The sequence below is a fragment of the Mobula hypostoma genome, chromosome 7, assembly GCF_963921235.1.
Source record: "Mobula hypostoma chromosome 7, sMobHyp1.1, whole genome shotgun sequence".
NCBI lineage: Eukaryota > Metazoa > Chordata > Chondrichthyes > Myliobatiformes > Myliobatidae > Mobula > Mobula hypostoma.
This window is the reverse complement of record NC_086103.1, coordinates 13,543,071-13,563,546: the sequence shown is the minus strand read 5'-3', so window position 1 is coordinate 13,563,546 and position 20,476 is coordinate 13,543,071. Positions and strand designations below refer to the sequence as shown.

The 20,476-nt window shown below is 44.5% G+C and overlaps 1 protein-coding gene across 1 annotated transcript in view; it reads right to left on the bottom strand.

The window, feature by feature from the left end:
* Positions 1-4,217: 4,217 nt before the first annotated feature.
* Positions 4,218-20,476, bottom strand: part of cd74b (CD74 molecule, major histocompatibility complex, class II invariant chain b) — a 29,846-nt gene continuing 13,587 nt past the window's right edge. Inside the window, exons 5-9 of the mRNA XM_063053053.1 lie at positions 19,678-19,773; positions 17,102-17,204; positions 12,310-12,417; positions 7,713-7,910; positions 4,218-4,731 (exon numbers count right to left, since the gene is read on the bottom strand). Coding sequence (XP_062909123.1) covers positions 4,718-4,731; positions 7,713-7,910; positions 12,310-12,417; positions 17,102-17,204; positions 19,678-19,773 — 519 coding nt within the window. The 3' untranslated portion in view covers positions 4,218-4,717. The remainder of the gene's footprint in view (positions 4,732-7,712; positions 7,911-12,309; positions 12,418-17,101; positions 17,205-19,677; positions 19,774-20,476) is intronic.

The following is a 20,476-nucleotide window of genomic DNA, read 5'->3' as shown; positions in this document are numbered from 1 at the left end:
ACCTCACGTGGTCTGTGTACACCAGCTGTGTGATGAAAAAAGCACAACAGCACCTCTTTCACCTCAATTGGTTGAGGAAGTTTGGTATGGGGCCCCCAAATCCTAAGAGCTTTCTACAGGAGCACAATTGAGAGCATCCTGACTGGCTGCATCACTGCCTGGTACGGGAACTGTATCTCTCTTAATCACAGGACTCTGCAGAGAGTGGTGCGGACAGCCCAGCGCATCTGTAGTTGTGAATTTCCCATGATTCAAGACATTTACAAGGACAGGTGTGTAAAAAGGGCCCGTAGGATCATTGGGGGCCCGAGTTACCCCAGCCACAATCTGTTCCAGCTGCTACCATCCGGGAAACGGTACCACAGCATAAAAGCCAGGACCAACAGGCTCCGGGACAGCTTCTTCCACCAGGCTATCAGACTGATGAACTCATGCTGACTTGAATGTACTCTGTATTACATTGACTGTTCTATTTATTATAAATTACTATAATTGTACATTGCACATTTAGATGGAGATGTAACGTAAAGATTTTTACTCCTCATGTATGTGAAGGGCGTAAAAAATAAAGTCAATTCATTCAAAACCTGCATAATGAAATCACCCATGACTATCATAACATTACCCTTTTGACACACATTTTCTATCTTGCATTGTAATTTGTAGACTACATCCTGCCTACTGTTTGGATGTCTGTATATATCTCCTGTACACCTTCAGTCCTGTATCCATTACCCTTGCAACTTTGTCTCCCTGTTAGACTGCAATTCATTCCACTGACTACGATTTTGTCTCATCATCTTCCCATTCTTGCTGACAGTCTCACTACACAGTGCATCAACTTGTAAACCAACTGCCCCATCTCCAGCCTTAAAACTACAGGTCCCATCCCCCTGCTAAATTAGTTTAAACCCTCCCCAACAGTTCTAGCACACCTGCCCACAAGGACACTGGACCCCCTTGGCTTCAGGTGTAAGCCGTCCCTTTTGTACAGGTCATACCTTCCCCAGAAGAGATCCCAATGATCCATACATCTGAACACCTGCCCCCTCCTACACCAGTTTCTCACCCTCACATTCAACTGCCAGATCATCCTATTCTTCCCCTCACTGGTGCATAGCACAGGCAGCAAGCCGGAGATTACTATCCTGGAGGTCTTGCTTTTCAGCTTTCTACCTCGCTGCCAAAATTCTCTCTTCAGGACCCCTTCCCTTTTGCAAGCTATGTCATTGGTGCCAGTACGCACCAAGACTCCTGGCTGCTCACAGTTCTGCTTTATAATGCCATGGACAGGATCCGAGACATCCCTGACCCTGGCCCTGGGAGGCAACGTGCTACATAAGGGTCTCTATCACATCTACAGAGTCTCGTGTCTACTCCTCTAGCTATGGAATCCCCTATCACTACTGCAGTCCACTTCTCCCTGTTCCTTTCTGAGCCACAGAGCTGGATCCAGTAGCAGAGACGCGGTCGCTGCAGCTTTCCCCTGGTTGGCCAGCACCCTCCACCACCACCAACAGTATTCAAAAGAGTCTACTTATAATTGAGGGGAATGGCCACAGGGCCACTCTGCACCAGCTGCCCATTTCCATTCACTTTCCTGACAGTCACCCAGGTACCTGCCTCCTGCAAATCCTGACTGCCCCCCTGAAGCTCCTATCTATCACCTGCTCAATTTCTCATCTGAGCCGAAGTTCATCGAGATACAGCTCCAGTTCCTTAACACGTTCTCAGAGCAGCTGCGGCTCGGTGCACCTGTGCAGATTGGTTATCTGGGAGGCTGGAGGTCTCCCAGAATCCCTACATCTCACACAAAGAACACAACACAGCCCTTGGAACCATTCTCACTGCTCTAACTATGCGCTAACAGTTAAAGAATGAAGAATGAAGAAGGAAAAAACTTCTTCTTGTACATCACCCGAGCCTGTTCTCACTGAAGCCTGATGAGCCAAAGCCTCCTCACTCTAACAGTGCTCCACTCCAATAATGGCCACTCCACTTGCTGCTGCCTGATTTTTATTTGCTCTTGGTAATAAATTGCTGTTTGATTGGGCCGCTGGAAATGCCAAAAACTCGCGAACACTCCTTTTTAAAATCTCACTCAGGGATTTGAGTGTTGCCTCCTATTTCTCTCTTGAATTGATTGAGTCACTACAAAAAAATAACTTGTTGCTCTGCTAAATGGCAGTTTATCTTTTTCTATCTGGGGCAGCCATTTAATTGGACCGAAATGTACCTGACCTGATCTGCTCCAATTAACCGGAATCCCCTGTATTTGAACAGACACTTGGATAGAAAAGGTTTGGACAGGCATCCCAACCTTTCATTTGCCATGGACCAATACCTTTAAGCAAGGGGTCCATAGTTGTCAGATTGGGAATCCCCAGTATAGAGGGATGTGGGACAAACATGAGCAAATGGGATTACCTTAACTAGGCATCTTGGTCAGCATGGGTGAGTTGGGCTGAAGGGCCTTTTTCTGAGACCGAATGACTCCTAACATCACTATGTTACTGTTTTAGAGCTCGTGAACTGCCATAGCATCTGACTCTAGAACAACCCGCATTCCCTACATGACAGCTCCTATTCTGGTGTTATCAGACTCTTGAGCAGAACTCTAAGATGGACTCTTAGCCTCACAGTCTACCTCGCCATGACCTTGCATCTTACTGTCTGCCTGCACTGCTCTTTCTCCATGACTGCCATACGTTATTCTGCATTGTTATTGTTTTACCTTGTACTGATCTGTGTGGATGGTATGAAAGGTCTTCACTCTACCCAGGTACATGTGGCAACAAGAAACCATTTACCACTCATGAGACCATAGGAACATAAGCCATGGGAGCAGAACTAGGCCATTCAGCCCATCAAATCACCCCCCCATTCCATCAAGGATGATTTATTATCCCTCTCAACACCATTCTCCTGTCTTTTTTCAATTACTTTTGACACCCTGATTAATCAAGAACCTACCAACTTCCTCTTTAAATATACTCAATGACTTGGCCTCCACAGCCATCTGTGGTAATGAATTCCACAGATTCACCACCCTCTGGCTAAAGAAATTCCTCCTCAACTCTGATCTAAATGGATGTCCCTCTATTCTAAGGCTTTGCCATCTGGTCCTAGACTCCTCCACTATCGGAAACATCCTCTCCGTGTCCACTCTGTCCAGGCCTTTCAATTAGTTTTGTGATTTGCACAATGGAATTATTTCTGCAGATTGCTCTACAAGGCACCATATAACTGCAGCTGAGATTTCCTTTGTCAGACATTGTTCATTTAAAAAAACAAGAACAAAAATGATTTTGTCCAATTTTATTTCACCATTTAGCCATTTGGATCATTTTAACTTCCCCGATATAAAGAGCCACCCTGATCTTTAACAGTGCAGGACTGAACAGTACTCCTGAAGATGAAGTCAACAATGGCCGGCTGCAGTCCTCGAAGTCTTATCATCGCACTCTTCACAGAGCCCTGCCCCCATCCCCCCAGCAACTGATTACACAACATGCTCACCCTTCAACTTATTGGTGGAAAAAATAGATGCCTAACTTCTGATTGGTTGACACTGGAGACACTGATTACACAACATGCTCACTCTTGACCCTATTGGTGGAAAAAAAGGGCTCCTAACTCCTGATTGGGTGACACTTGCACCAAAGAGCCATGACAGCAGGGATTTATTTTTGAGTTTGGCTGGTGATGCATGAAGTTATCAGCTCTGACCGTTGGAACTTGAGGTGAAATGCCAGGTCGCCCAATCTTGAAGCTGCGCGCATCTGTCCAAAGTAGACTTGTTCAATGCCACAGCATTTTGCCTTACACAGACACAAACACACACTCACACACACAACCTGTACATTTAACAACTGATGCCAAGTTTAATAGTCCTTTGTGATAAGCTGGATGTTCAATTCTCAGCCCATTTCAACTGTCTCCACAACCCAAAGAAAATCAAAATTAAAGCCATTTCCTTTATTGCAAAATAATCTCCCCAAGCGGTAGTTAGCGATTACCAGATATTAAATGAGATCTAGAAGCAATATTACTATTTAGCAAATTAATTATAGGTAGTTCTAACTTCAAACAAAATGGTAAGTAATAACACCGATGCAGTTGTTTTGCAGAGAATCTTAAACTGTTCCCCTATGATTTACTCTGCCCCTCATGAGAAGCCACCAAAGGGAGGTGATGAGCAGGTGAGGAAAAGAGAAGGGTGGGTGGGGGAAGGGGGGGTGAAGTAAGAAGCTGGGAGGTGATAGGTAGAAGAGGTAAAGAGCTGAAGAAGAAGGAATCTGATAGGAGAGGAGAGAGGACCATGTGACAAAGGGAGGGAAAAGGGGAACCAGAGGGAGATGATGGTCAGGGCATGTGAGGAGAAGGGAAGGGGTGAGAAGGAATCCAGTATGGGGAATGGAAAAAAACAGAAGGGGAAGCAGAGAGAAATCAATGGAATTTGGAGAAATCGATGTTCATGCCATCAGGTTGGAGGCATTTCAACCATTGAGGCACAGTCTGATTTTTCTACTTCTAAGAGAAAAAAATTCTTGTGGATGAATCTTAAGCAAATAAGGAAATGAATCTACTGGCTACAAGTCAGATATCAACAGTTATCAGTCAAATCTGATGTTAATAAAAGAATCAATCTATGCAATTAATGTTTGTCTGGGGAGTAAAGCTGGTCTAGATGACCCCATCCAACGCTGTGGCTTCCTTAAGCTTTAAAAACTGTAAGAGATGAGAAAAACACGTTTCAGTTTGGAAATTATCATGAGGAATTTGGTTCTACAATTCCTTTATCTTTGAATATTTGCAATACGGAGCTGGACAGGTTCTTAATAAGCAAAGAGCTCAGGAGGTTACTGGACACAGGCAAGAATTTTTTTAAGTTTAGATTTAGGTTATGCAGGGTGATTTGATCAGCCAGTATATCACAAGCACACAGAACAGGAGCAAGAGCCAGCCATTCGGCCCCACTGCCCTGCTCCTCTCCAGAGTGTTTGTTTAATCAATATCGGTTCTCCCTGCAACGCCACATCTGGAAGCAGCAGTGGTGAGAGGCAAGGAGCGCAGGCACACGTAACATTACGCTGGTGGATGTCTGTCAAACACTTAAGAGACTTTTGACAATCCATCCACGCTCAGGAGAGCAGCGAGCATGGAGAGCTTGCTGCTTTAAGCTCAAGAAACATTTGGCTGAGGAAGGACAGGCAAATTTAATTAGAGGATTAGGGAAGCGAGAGGCTGGGTAGTTTAGTCAGACAAAGCAGCTATTTCTGTACTGGACATCAAAGGACACTCCATGTTACTCATGTGTCCAAGCCTAAAGTGCTTGACTCACCTGGGTTTAGGAAGCCGAAAGGTGGAAAGAGAATCTAATTTAAGCTAAGAGACAGGAAAGAACACACTGAAGGATCCAATGACTTAGAAAACTGGTCCAGAATGAATGAATCGAGCTACGAGATGACACACGGAGAACCCTTCAGGTCAGAGGGAGGGAGGGGGTTTGTTTCGCTGCTGTTTTTTTTGTTGCTTGTTGTGTTCTCTGTTGTTCCGCCGAACGTTGTGGACTCGCCGTGTGGGTGCCGGAATGTGTGCTGACACTTGCCGGCTGCCCCCAGCACAGCGTTAGGTTGTGATGGTTGTTGGCACAAACCATAAGACACAGGAGCTGAATTAGGCCATTCGGCCTATCCACTACATCCTGGCTGATTTATCATCCCTCTGAACCCCACCCTCCTGCCTTCTCCCCGTAACCTTCGACACCCCGACTAATCAAATACCCATCAGCCTCTGCTTTAAAGATACCCAAATAACACAGCCGTCCATGGCAATGAATTCCACAGATTCACCCCCTCCAGGCTAAAGGAATTCCTCCTCACCCCTGCTCTGTGTGGATGTCTCTCTATCCCGAGGCTGTGCCCCCTAATGCCAGAATCTATTGATTCTTGAAAGATCATCGTTAATGCCTCTGCAATCTCTCCAGCTACTTCCTTCCGAACCCATCAGATCCAGGAGATGCATCCACCCTCAGACCATTAAGCTTCCTGAGCACCTTCTCAGTGGTAATTTTCACCGCACAAACTTCACTTCCCTGACACTCCTGAATGTCCGGTATACTGCAGATGTCTTCCATTGTGAAGACTGATGCAAAATACACATTCAGTTCCTCTGCCAACTCTGCATCTCTCATTACAATATCTCCAGCGTTATTTTGTATTGGTCCTATATCTACCCTTGACTCTCTTTTATATACTTAAAAAGGCTTTTAGTATCTTCTTTGATATTAGTCACCAGCTTCCTCTCATAATTCATCTTTTCCTTCCGAATGACCTTCTTAGTCTCCTTCTGCAAGTTTTTAAAAGCTCCCCAATCCTCTGTTTCCCACTAGCTTTGGCTTCCTTGTATGCCCTCTCTTTTGCTTTTACTTTGGCTCTGACTTCACTTGTCAGCCACGGTAGTGTCCTTCTTCCCTTTGAAAATTTCTTCTTATTTGGAATATATATTTTCAGCAGATACTCCAGCCATTGCTGCTCTGCTGTCTTTCCTGCAAATGTCCCTTTCCAGTCAGCTTAGGCCAGTTCCTCTCTCAAGCCATTGTCATTTCCTTTATTCCACTGAAATACCGACACATTGGATTTTATTTTTTCCCTCTCAAATTTCAATGTGAACTCGCTCATATTGTGATCAGTGTTCCCTAAGGGTTCCGTAACCTTAAGCTCTCTTATCACCTCCAGATCATTGCACAACACCCAGTCAAACACAGCTGATCCCCTAGTGGGCTCAACAACAAGCTGTTCTAAAAAAGCCATCCCTTAGACATTCTACAAATTCTCTCTCTTGAGATCCAGTACTGACCTGTCCATTTTCATGTTAAAATCCCCAGCGATTATCATGACATTGTCTTTCTGACACGCCTTTTCTATCTCCTGCTGTAATTTGTAATCCTCATCACGTGTATGTATAATTCTGGATTTCCAGCATCTGCATAATCTCTTGTGTTTATAAGTCTCTATAAGGTCACACCTTGGGCTCATACAGTCCAGGGTATTTGGTTTCTTCTTATAACTCAAAACCTTCCATCCAGATAACATCCCTGAGTGAAGGTTGGTGGTGTGGACAGTGTTGATACGGGACATTGATACAATGCAGAGCTGGACTGAAAAGTGGCAGATGGAGATCAGCCTAGAAAAAGTGTGTAGTGTTGGTTGTTGATGCAAACAACACATTTCACTCTATGTTTCGATGTCCGTGTGTTAAATAAATGAACCTGAATCTGAATCTGAAAGAATCTGATACATTTGGAGGTCAAAGATAATTTAAGTAGCGTTCCGCAGAGTGATATATGATAGGTCAATTGGGTGATGGTGAAGAGAGTCCATGGGCTATGGGAGGGATTCAGCTGGTAGGGAGAGGATTCAGTTGGTGGGGAATGTCCTGGGCTTAGGAAGGGGATTCAGTGGGTGGAGAGAGTCTGTGATGAGGAAGGGTTTCCATGGGATGTGGGAGGTGATTCAGTGGGTGGGGGGGGGGGAGAGTGTCTGTGGACTGTGGCAGGGGATGCAGTGGGTGGAAAGAGTCTGTGATGGGGAAGGGTTTCCATGGGCTGTGGGAGGGATTCAGTCACTGGGTTGAGGGTTGAAGGGTGAAGCAGGGTCTTGGGGACCACATCCATACTGAATAAGCAGATGAAGAAAGCTGAAGCCTACTTTTGCAACTATCTCGGGGATCTCGAGTTGCAGTTCCTTCAATCTTAGTCCCATTTGGATAGGTGCACCAGCAGAATCCTGTACTGGGCCAACACTGCTTCGGTTCAAAGTCCCCATCCTGGTCACAGCTGGGACGGAAACTGCCAGGAATCATCTTCTCCCTGCGCTGCCTCTCACAGTCGGTCTCTGGTCTTTTGGCTGCGCAGGGGGAAATAGCGATGGCATCAAAGAGCATCCTTTGTCAGGCAGCTCTGCCCGTACCTTTGCCACCCTCAGCATCTCAACCTCCTCAGCCTCCTTCCTAACAGTCAGAAGAACAGACAGCAGATTCCACGGACATGAATGGGATACCTGAATGATATGCTGTCTCCCAGGTGCCAGGGTCAGGGATGTCTCGGATCACATCCACAGCATTTTGGCGGGGGTAGGAAAGCAGCCAGATGCCTTGGTACATACTGGTACCAATGACATACGAAGGAAAAGCAATGAGGTCCTGAAGAGAGAATTTAGAGAGCGAGGAAGAAAGCTGAGAAGCAGGACCTCCAGGGTAGTGATTTCTGGATTGCTGCCTGTGCCACATGCCAGTGAGGGTAGAAACAGGATGGTTTGGCAGATTAATGCATGGCTGAGAAGCTGGTGCAGGGGGCATGGCTTCATGTTCTTGGATCATTGGGATCTTTCCTAGGGGAGGTAGGACCTGTTCAAAAGGGACGGGTTGCATCTGAACCCGAGGGGGACCAATATTCCTCTGCACAGGTTTGTTAGAGCTGTTGGGAAGGTTTTAAACTAATTTGGCAGGGGGTTGGGAACCGGAGTGAAGGGACTCAGGATAGGACGGATGGTAAAAAAGCAAAGATAGCATGCAACCAGACTGTCAGGAAGGGCAGGCATATGATAGAACAAAACTGCAGTCAGCAGGGTATCAGTGTGTTAAGGATGCAGAATCAAAAAGGATAGCAAATACGCTACTTGAAGTGTTATAACTCAATGCCCGGAGAATAAGAAATAAAGTGGATGATCTTCTCGCACTTTCACAGATTGCCAGGTATGATGTTGGGGCCATCACTGAATCACGGCTGAAGGATGGTTGTAGTTGGGAGTTGAATGTCCAAGGTTACATGATACATTGGAGGCATAGGAAGGTAGGCAGAGGTAGTGGTGTGGCTCTGCTAGTAAAGAATGGCGTCAAATCATTAGAAAGATGTGACATAGAATCGGAAGATGTTGAATCCTTGTGGTTGGGTTAAGAAACTGTAAGGGTAAAAGGACCCTGATGGTAGTTATATACAGGCATCCCAACAGTAGATTGGATGTGAACCAGAAATTACAATAGCAAATAGAAAAGGTGTGTCAAAAGGGCAAGGTTATGATAGTCATGGAAGATTGTAACATGCAGGTCGATTAGGAAAATTAGGCTGGTAATGAATTTCAAGAGAGTGAATTTGTTCAATGCCTATGAGGTGGCTTTTTAGAGCAGTTTGTTGATGAGCCAACTAGGGGATCAGCTATACTGGATTGGGTGTTATGCAATGAACCAGAGGTGATTTGGGAGCTGAAGGTAAAGGAAGCCTTAGGAGGCAGTGATCACAATAAGATTAAATTCAATTTGAAATTTGATAGGGAGAAGGCAAAGTCTGATGTAGCAGTATTTCAGTGGAGTAAAGGACATTACAGTGGTATGAGACAGGAGTTGGCCAAAGTAAAATGGAGGGAGATGCTGGCAGGGATGACAGCAGAGCAGCAATGGTGTGAGTTTCTGGGAAAAATGAGGAAGGTGCAAGATAGATGTATTCCAAAAACAAAGAAATACTCAATTGGCAAAATAGTACAACTGTGGCTGACAAGGGAAGTCAAAGCCAATGTAAAAGCAAAAGAGAGGCAATACAACAATGCAAAAATTAGTGGGAAGATAGAGGATTGGGAAGCTTTTAAAACCCTACAGAAAGGAACTAAAAGAATCATTAGGAGGGAAAAGATGAAATACGAAAGCAAGCAATAGCAAACAAAAACAAGGTGGATCAAAAAAGCTTTATCAAAAAATAAAAGAGACATGAGAGTGGATATAGGACCGCTAGAAAATGAGGCAGGAGAAATAATAACAGGGGACAAGAAGATGGCTGGTGAACTAAATGAGTATTTTGCATCAGTCTTCACTGTGGAAGATACTAGCAGTGTGACAGGTGTTGAAGGGTGTGAGGGAAGAGAAGTGGGTGCAGTTACTATCACAAGGGAAAAGGTGATCAAAAAGCTGAAAGACCTAAAGATACGTAAGTCACCTGGACTAGATGAACTGTACCCTAGGGTTTTGAAATAGGTAATGGTAGAGATTGTGGAGGCATTAGTAATGATCTTTCAAGAATCATTGGACTCTGGCATGGTTCCAGAGGATTGAAAAAATTGCAAAGATCACTCCACTCTTTAAGAAAGGATGGAGGCAGCAGAAAGGAAATTATAGACCAGTTATCCTGACCTCAGTGGTTGGGAAGATGCTGGAGTCAATTTTTAAGGATTAGATTATGGAGTACCTAGTGACACAGGACAAGATAGGAAAAGTCAGCATGGTTTCTTTAAGGGAAAATCTTGCCTGACAAAACCGTTGTAATTCTTTGAGAAGATTACAAGTAGGATAGATAAAGGGGATACAGTGGATGTTGTATATTTGGATTTTCAGAAGGCCTTTGACAAGGTGCCACACATGAGGCTGCTTGCCAAGTTATGAGCCCATGGTATTACAGGAAAGTGACTAGTATGGTTAGAGTATTGGCTGATTGGTAAGAGGTAATGAGTGGGATTAAAATGATCCTTTTCTGGTTGGTTTTCTGGAATTTGTTACCACAAGCAGTGTGGAGGACAAATCATTGGGAGCATTTAAGGCGGAGATTGAAAATTTCTTTATTGGCCACAGCATCAAAGGTTACAAGGAGAAGGCTGAGGAGGGAAAATAATGAATCAGCTATGACTGAATGGTACAGCAGACTTGATGGGCCAAATAGCATAATTCTGCTCCTATGTTATGGTCTTCTGGTCTAATCCCCCATCCAATGAACCATCGCCACCCAGCCTTGTGTTCTTTTCATTGCTACCATCAGGGAGGAGGTACAGGAGACCGAATTCACACACTCAGTGTTTTAGGAACAGCTTCTTCCCTTCTGCCATCAGAGTTCTGAATGGACAATAAACTCTGCATGACTAATTTTCTCTCCTTTACACTTCTTATTTTTTTATTTTTCTGATTGGAACTTATAGTAATTATTGTAATTATGGTAATGTATAATTGTGTTATGTATTGCACTGCACTGCTGCCCCAAATCCCCAAATTTCGCAACATATGTCAGTGATATTAAACCTGATTCTGATTCTGACACACGATCCTGCGAAGTAGGAGCAGAGGTCGAACACTAGGACCACAATACTCTAAGATACAGGAGCAGAATTAAGCCATTCGGCCCATTGCGTATGCTCTTCGGTTCCATTAGGCTGATTTATTATTCCTCACAACCCTTTTACCCTGCCTTCTCCCTGTAACCTCTGATGCCCCGATCAGATAAGAGTGAGGCTGAGTTGATTGTCACCCCAGTTCACCAATTCGGTACATCCATGGTAACCTTTCACCTCCTTGCTTATCAAGAATTTACCTACCTTCACCTTGCAAATATGCAAAGACTCTCTTTCCACTGCCCTTTGACAAAGGGAGCTCAAACGATTTGCAACACAGAGAAAGCATCTCTCCTCAATCCCTTCGACAGGCCAATCCTCATTAATTATATCTTCCCGTATCAAGCGTTTATTTATTTCTATTATTTATTTATTAGAGATACGACACGGAAAGGCCCCTCCAGCCCCATTCCCGCACAGCCCCCAACAACCCCAATTTAACCCTAACCTTATCACAGGACAATTTCAATGACCAATTAACCAACCCGGTACCGGTACATCTTTCGACTGTGGGAGGAAACCAGAGCACACAGGGACAACCCCACATTCCACTGGGAGGACGTACAGAGGACACCAGGACTGAACTCTGAACTCTGGCATGCTAACCACTATATTACCATTTCAATTCTAATCCAAGAATTTCTCACATCATTTCTTAATGCATATACCTCTTAGATTCCAGTTTCCCCTTTCCCAATCCCGTGGTTTCACAATGCCCTTCCCAATCCTTTTCCAAGTTGAATATGTGTTGCCATAGTATTGTGCTCTGGCTATTTAATTCTTAGATCAGACTGTTTAAATTATTTTCTTTGATATTTAACAATTAATTATGTGTTTGTATTTTTAGTTCTTGTAGTGGTTATACGGATACAAGTCTGGAAACTTCTCTCGGTACTACATTATTTGAATAAATATTATCTCATTGGTTAACTCTTATCTGCAAATTTGATTGGAATGTTCCTTATCTTTGGTTATAAAAACAGCTGACCACGAGGCCAGCACCATCTTCTTAATCTTAATCTCAGCATTTTAGACCTTAACTTCTGCTCCTGTCACTGCCCATTTCATATTTCCTTAATTCAACTACCGTGAAGATTTGTGTCTCATTCCTGACTTCTGAAAGAACCTTGAATGTAAAACATTACAATCCATCAATAGTTACCCCTTGTTACAGGCACCAGTTCGGGCATTTCGGCTGCCTTGGGTTGGTCTGCGGAGAGTGGCAGAACATGGAGCATTGGCCTCATCGCCATGCTGGACATCTTCCTACCTGTTGAAGCAAAAACAGTTTGATTACTTTCAAGACAGGTAACAATATCTCCTCGTAATACAGATCCGTTCATGTATTCACCATCCTCTGTGTGAAAAAATGTTGCCCCTTAGATCCCTTTTAAACGTTTCCATCTCATCCTAAATCCATTCTCCCAACCTTTGGTCTGTCCTGGAGTGGACTACCATTCTAAATTCACCTTTGCACCTTGTCCAGGGCAGAGAAGTGGGCAGAAAAATTATTGCAGACACTACCCACCCTGCACCCATCCACTGCCACCAAACCCATAGTTCCCTTACCCCACACTGCTCATTTCTACCTCCTACTTAAGATCCACAAACATGACTGTCCAGGTAAGCCCATTGTCTCTGCCTGATCCGGCCACACTGAACTTGTCTTCATACTCGACTCTACTTTATCCCCCTTGGTTCAGTCCGTTCCCAGCTACATCTGTGATACTTCTCATGTTCTCGATCTCCTCACTGTTTCTCAATTCCCTGACCCTGACCACCTCATTTTCACTCTGGACATCTAGTCCCTATACACTTCTATCCCCCAACAAGAAAGCGTTAAAGCTCTCTGCTTCTTTCTCAACAAAAGACTCATCCAGTTCTCCTCTTCCAACTGGCAGAACTGGTCCTCACTCGCAATAATTTCTCCTTCAGCTCCTCCCATTTTCTCCAGACTCGAGGGGTAGCCATGGGTACCCACATGGGCCACAGCTATGTCTGCCTTTTTATTGGCTATGTGGACCAGTCTGTGTTCCAAGCCTTCCCCAGTAATGTTCCCCATCTCTTCCTCCACTACATTGACAACTGCATTGGTGCTGCTTCTGGAACCCATGCTGAGCTCACCAATTTCATCAACTTTGCCTCCAACTTCCACCCTGCCCTTAAATTCATTTAGTCCATTTCTGATACTGTACCTGTCTTTGTTTTCTCTCAATCTCTCTATCTCCACCTCTGGAGACAAGCTGTCTACCAACATGTTTTCAAACATACCAATTCCCATGGTTATCTTGACTAAAGCTCTTCCACCCAATTGTTCCCTCTCTCAGTACCCTCATCTCTGCCATGTCGGTTACAAGGATGAGGTTTTCCTTTCCTGGACATCAGAGATGTCCTCTTTCCTCAAAGAGCAGGGTTTCCCTTCCTCCATGTCCTGAGCATCCATGCCCACCCCATCTTCCTGCCGCCTTAACAGTGATAGAGTTCCTCTTCTCCTTACCTACCACCCCACCAGCCTCTGCATCCAACACATCACTCTCCAAAACTTCCGCCACCTCCAAAGGGTTGCTACCACCAAACGTATCTTAATCACCTCCCTTCCACTTTCCACAGGGATCGCTTCCTCCATGATTCCCCTCGTCCATTTGTCCCTTCCCACTAATCTCTCCCCAGGCGCATACCCCTGCAAATGGCCAAATAAATTAACCTCTTCTATACCCTTCTACTTTCCTCACAAGGGAGCAGAATTGGGCCATTTGGCCCATCGTGTTTGCTCCGCCATTCCATCATGGATGATTTAATACTTCTCTCAACCGTATTCTCCTGCCTTCTTCCCGTAAACTGTGATACCCCGATTAATCAAGAACCTATCAACCTCCGATATTTAGGTATTAATCTTCCCCCTCAACTGAAGGATTTAGTAAAGGTAAATTTTGATCCATTATTGCAGAGAATTTCATGTGATGTGTAGACAGATGGTCATCGTTGTATTTGTCAATGTCGGGAAAAGTGAATGCCTTGAAGATGAATAACATTCCAAAGGTTAATTATCTGTTCCAGTTGTTACCAGTTCAAATCCCATTAACATATTTTGAGCAAATTGATAAAATAATTAAGGCTTTTATTGGGCATGGTAAATGTCCACACTTAAACTTTAACAAATTACAATTGCCAGTTGAAAGGGGGCGGCGGGGGGGGGGGGTTTAGGTTTGCCAAAGTTAATATACTATTACTATCCCAAAGTTACTACACTAGCACACTGGTCTCTCCCTCCGGAGAGAGCGTCTCCTTGGTATCGTATTTAGTGTTCTGCTCTTCCTCCCATCCCTCCATTACAATGTTTGTCTATCAAGTTACCTCCTGAGGCAAGGTTTCACCCAATTACATCGCATATGCACTTGTTTCGGAATAAACTAGCCAGATTATTTAAATTTAATCCATATTTGAATGAAGCCTCGAGTATGTGGATGAATCCAAAGTTGTGTATTGATAAGTCCCCTTTCTTCTGGAGGGAATGGCAAGGGAAAGGTGTAATTAAATTGGGAGACCTTTATAATGGTGACAGTTTAAAATCTTTTAATCAATTAACCCAACAGTACGATATCTCTATGTCACAATTTTGGAGATACCTTCAACTGCATCATTTACTATATACAACTTTTGGTTCTACACAGCAACCCCCACAAGTTGCTATGATACTGTCTACTGTACTGGCTGCATATGGTAAAGGTCACGAAGCCTCACCTTATTATTCAGCTTTAACACAAATCTCTGGGGACAAATTTCTGTTGGGTCTTAAAAGAGCATGGGAAAAAGACCTGAGTGTGACTTGTGTGACTTGTGTGACTTCTGTGACTTTTGAGACAAAGGAGTGGGACAAAATTTGCAAAAATGTCAAAACAACGTCAAGAGACCTGAGGGTGCGCCTTATTCAGTTTAAGATCCTACACCGTTTTTATTGGACTCCAGCAAGGTTACATAGATTAGGGTTGAAAAATACCCCTGATTGTTGGCGCTGAGAGGCAGATAAAGGGGTCTCAGTACATGCGCTCTGGTCCTGTCCCAGAATTCAAGAATTTTGGATTATGATACATAAGTATATTGGTGAAGTTTCGGGTATTCAACTCCCTTTCTGCCCCAGACTTTTTGTCTTGGGAGACACCCTTGGGTTACTTGGGGATAAACACTCAAAATTGGATCCAGACAAGTATAATGGTAGGAAGACAAATTATACTTAGAGGCTGGAGGACCTGGGGGGGGCCAATCATTTCAGGAGTGGGCCACAGAAATAGCCAAAGTGGCAGCTTTTGAACGCACATCTTACAAACAGTTTGATAGATTGGACATCCATACACAAAAATGGGGCAATTATTTAGGTTTCCTGGGGGGGGGGGAAATAGTGGTGAATGTGTGGTGAAGCATATTGCTGAATGGCAGTCTTTTCTGTTATTAGAGGTCTAAATAGACACACATGGTTATTATATTGATATTTATTTCTGCCATGTTTGTTTTTTATTTTATGGATAATTCTATGTTTTGTAAGCTATGATTTACATAATTTCAACACTGACTCAAGGGTTCGGGGAAAAATTTGCACAAGGACTCCCAAGTCTCTTTGCACCTTTGATTTTTTAAAAATGTTCTCCCCATTTGGAAACTAGTCTACACCTTCATTCCTTCAGCCGAAGTGCATGATCATACACTTCCGACACTGCATTCCCTTTGCCACTTCTTTGCCGATTCTCCAAGTCCTTCTGCAGACACTCTGCTGCCTCAAAATTGTTTGCCCCTCCACCTATCTTTGTATTGTCCACAAACTTGGCCACAAAGGCACCAATTCCTTCATCTAAATCATTGACATATAACGTGAAAAGAAGTGGTCCCAACACAGTCCCCTGTGGAACACCGCTAGTCACTGGAAGCCAACCAGAAAAGGCTCCCTTTATTCCCACTCTCTGCCTCCTGCCAGTCAGCCGATCTTCTACCTATACTAGTATCTGTCCTGTAATACCATGGGCTGTATCCTGTACCTATCTAAACATCTGTTAAAAGTCTCTAATGTATCTGCCTCTACCCCCACCCCAATCTGCACATTCCAGGCACCCACCACTCTCTGTGTAAAAAAAACTTTCCCTTCAGTCCTCCTTTGAGATTACCCCCTCTCACCTTCAATGCATTCCCTCTGGTATTAGACATTTCAACCCTTGGAAAAAAATATTGTCTTTCTACTCCATCTGCGTCTCATAATCTTATAAACTTCTATCAGATCTCCCCTCAGCCTCCACCGGGCCAGAGAAAACAACCCACGTTTGTCCAGCCGCTCAAGGGAGTGTGATAGTACTATACTCTCAATACATTGTTTTTTGACCGGAAGTTGGTGAGGCCTGTGTGCAGTTTTGGTCGCCTACTTACAGGAGAGACGTAAATAAGATTGAAAGAGTGCAGAGAAAATTTACAACAATGTTGTAACCTGAGCCGTAGGGAGAGGTTGAAAGAGTTAGAACTTTATTCTCTAGAACATAGAAGACTGAGAGGAGAGCTGATTAGAGGTGTACAGATAGGGTTAATGCAAGCAAGTTTTTCCCACTGAGGTTGAGTGAGACTAGAACTGGGTTAAAGGTGAAAAGTTTAAAGGGAATGTGAGGGAAAACTTCTTCACTCAGAGGGTGGTGAGAGTGTGAAATGAGCTGCCAGTGGAAGTGGTGAATGCAGATTCAATCGCAATATTTAACAGAAATTTGGATAATTACTTGGATGGGAGGGCTATGGTCTGGGTGCAGGCTGGTGGGACTAGACAGATTAATGGTTTGCCATAGACTAGACGGGCTGAAAGGGTCTGACTCTCGTTACACCACAAACAAACTCTAGCTTCTAGAAGAGATGACGGAAGAGGTGGGCTGGAGTGGGAGGAATGGTCGAATATAGTGTCAATTAGACAGCCAACAACTGCTACATACCCTGAGGCTGGGGTTGGATCCTGGGTGCTCTGGTCGGAGCAGGTTTCTTCTCGCCCTGAACAAGTTGGAAGAGAAGCCAATTCTGAAGCCAAGATTCAAATTCCTGGAAAACACAAACGGGTGAGTAGTTAGGGGTTATTTCCAATAGTCCCAGTAATTCTCCTTTTTAGCTGCACGCACCAACCATTGCTCTGAGCAAGAAATTTTTACACGGCCAGAATACCAATGGCACTTTAAACGTTATTTTTTGTAATATGCATACTCTGAATAGTTAGAATGAAAATTGAAAAATCACATTTTTTTAAATTTTTATTTATTATTTGTAGGGTAAAATTAAGTACCTTGAATACAGTTTATGTTAAATGTATACTAAAAAATATAATTTCAAAATTATGTAACATTAGATAAAAGAAAATTCCAGCTGCAAGGCAACAAAGGCTATGTGCGTGGGAGCATTTCTGTTACTGTGCAGCCACGCACCTGCATAGCTTAGAGGGAACAGTGGTCTTGGCCCAAAAAGTCAACTGTTTATTCCCCTAAATAGATGTTGCCTGAGCTGCTGAGTTGGTCCAGAGTGGCTGGGGCCTCTTTTCCCAGGAATGATAGGGGCTGAGTGTTGCCCTTTATAAGGGGCGGGGGCAGAGAAAGTCACATTCGTAATCCCAGGGCAGGGGAGTCAAAGACGAGAGTGAATGGGTTCCAAGTGAGAGGGGAAAGAGTTAAAGCAGATCTGATGGGCAATGTTTTCCACTCACAGGCTGAAGGATATGTGGAAGTGGCAGAGGGCAGGATGGATACAGTTAAAGCTTTTGAGAAACTTGGGTGGGTACATGGATAGAAGGAGGTGCAAGGAATGAACTGGGCTTATTTTGCTGTTGATGTTTCTCAGTTTGTTGTCTCCTGTGTTCTTCTACTGAACATTATGGGCATGCTGTGTTGGTGCCGGAATGTGTGGCAACTCTTGCCAGCTGCCCCCTGCACACTTTTGGGTGTGTTGGTTGTTAACGTGAACGATGCATTTCATTGTAAGTACCGTACGTGTGATAAGTAAATCTGAACGGAGACAAGCCAACTGCAGGCAAATGGGATTAGCTCAGACAGGAACAGGCAGCACGATATCGTAGTGGTTAGCATTATGCTTTACACACCAGTGATCGGGGTTCAATTCCCATCGCTGTCTGCAAGGAGTTTGCGTGCTCTTCAGATAGGAATCTTAAATAGGAACACGTGGCACACGTTCTTCCGATTGAAATCTCAGATAGGAACACACGGCATGGTAGCGTAGAGGTCAATGTAATAATTTACAGCACAAGTAATAGGGGTTCAATTCTGCTGCTCTCTATAAGGAATTTGTACGTTCTCTCCGTAACCATGGGAGTTTCCTCCGGGTGCTCCAGTTTCCACCAACTTTACAAAAACATACCGTTTGGCTTAGTGAGTTATGGGCATTCTATGTTGGCACTGGAAGGGTGGCAACACTTGCGGGCTGCGCCCAGCACATCACTGGATTATGTTGGTCGTTGACACAAATGACACACTTCACTGTATGTTTAGATGTTTCGATGTACACTCGACAAATAATCCTTAATCTTGGTCAGCACGGGTGAGTTGGGCCAAAGGAGCCTGTTTTCATACTGTGACTGCATGGAGCACAAAGGCCAAATAGACCAGCTGGATTTTTCCTATAGTGTAGCTTGCAGAGGTAGTTATTTTAACGGAGTTGTGGCGCATAGAACACCCTGCTGGACTGTGGTGGTGGAGGCACGCACCTTGGGGACATTTAAAAGACTCTTAGGTGGGCATGTGGGTGATAGAAAAATGGAGGGCTATGTGGAAGGGAAGGGTTAGATTGATCTTAGAGCAGGGTAAAATGTCGGCACAACATTATGGACATAAGGGCCTGTACTGTGTTATAATGTTATATGTTCATGTTCTATATTCTGTGTTCTGAAGTCTGTGTTTTGTGATCCGTGTTCTGTGCTCTAAAACTCTACAATAGGTTTCAATAGGCACATTTAACGTCACAGAAATGTATACGATATACATCCTGAAATTATTTTTCTTCGCAAACATCCATGAAAACAGAGAAGTACCCCAATGAATGAATGACAGTTAAAATGTTAGAACCCCAAAGCCCCCCCTCAAGTCCCCCTCACACACCCAAGCAGCAACAAGGCAGTGACCACCCCTTACCCCCACCAGCAAAAAGGCATCAGCACCCTCCACCGAGCACTCAAGCGTGCAGCAGAGCATCAAAAAAACAAGGCACGTTAGGGCAGAATGGTAGTGGATTGGTTATCACAACACTTCACAGCCCCAGCGGCCCGTGTTCAATTCCTGCCGCTGTCTGTAAGAAGTTTGTACGTTCTACCCGTGACCGCGTGCCTTTCCTCCGGGTGTACTGGTTCCTCCCTCAGTCCACAGACGTATGGGTTGGTGGGCGCGTTTGTCACTGAACGGCATGTTCTTGCTGTGCCAGGAGGACCGGTTCCCTCAACAAATAAAACAGCTAAAGCACTACAGCTGGCAGGAAGAAACCCTCTCCACAATCAAGCGATTTTCCCGCCATCACACACCTGCCAGTCACCTTCCTTCAGGCTCTGTTTCAGAAGTTTCAGGTTGTTGGAGAAACCCTCCTTCAGTTCTGGCATCTCCACGCTCTTGTTTCCTTCCTGGAGTTGAACGGGAAAGAGAATATGACTGTCAAACCAACTCTCCTCCAAAGAAAACAGGTACTCAGCTTCTAGCCTTAAATCTCCTCAATAACGAGAGACACAAGGGAGCGTAGGTGCTAGAATTTGCAGTGACATACGGCTGCAGGAACTCAGCAGGTTGAACAGTGCCTATGGGGTGAGGGGAAGGAAGGAAGGAATTGTCGATGTTTTGTGTTGAAACCCTATCTCAGGACCGAGAATGGAGAGGGGAGGTGACTGGTATAGAGCAGGGAGAAGAGGAGAGGATTCCGTGCAGATTGGCGGACTGAGAAGGGGTGTGGGATGACAGGCCATGGTGACAGGTAGGGAAGTGGGGTTGGGAGACAGTATTAGCTGAGTGATAGATTGAGACAGACAGATGATTCTGGAAGCACAATGGCACAGTTTACTGAAAGCAGCCACAGGTAGGTGGAGAAGGCATTTAGCCCAGCGGAACAGTAGTGTAGCGGTTAGCGCAATCACTTTACATCACCAGTGATCACTGATCGGGGTTCAATTCCCACCGCTGTCTGTAAGGAGTTTGTACGTTCTCCCTGTGACGACATGGGTTTCCTCCAAATAATCTGGTTTCTTCCCACGTTCCAAAGATGTTCTGGTTAAGGTTAGTGAGCTGTGGCCTAGACTGAGTGGATGTGGAGAGATGTTTCCTATAGTGGGGGAG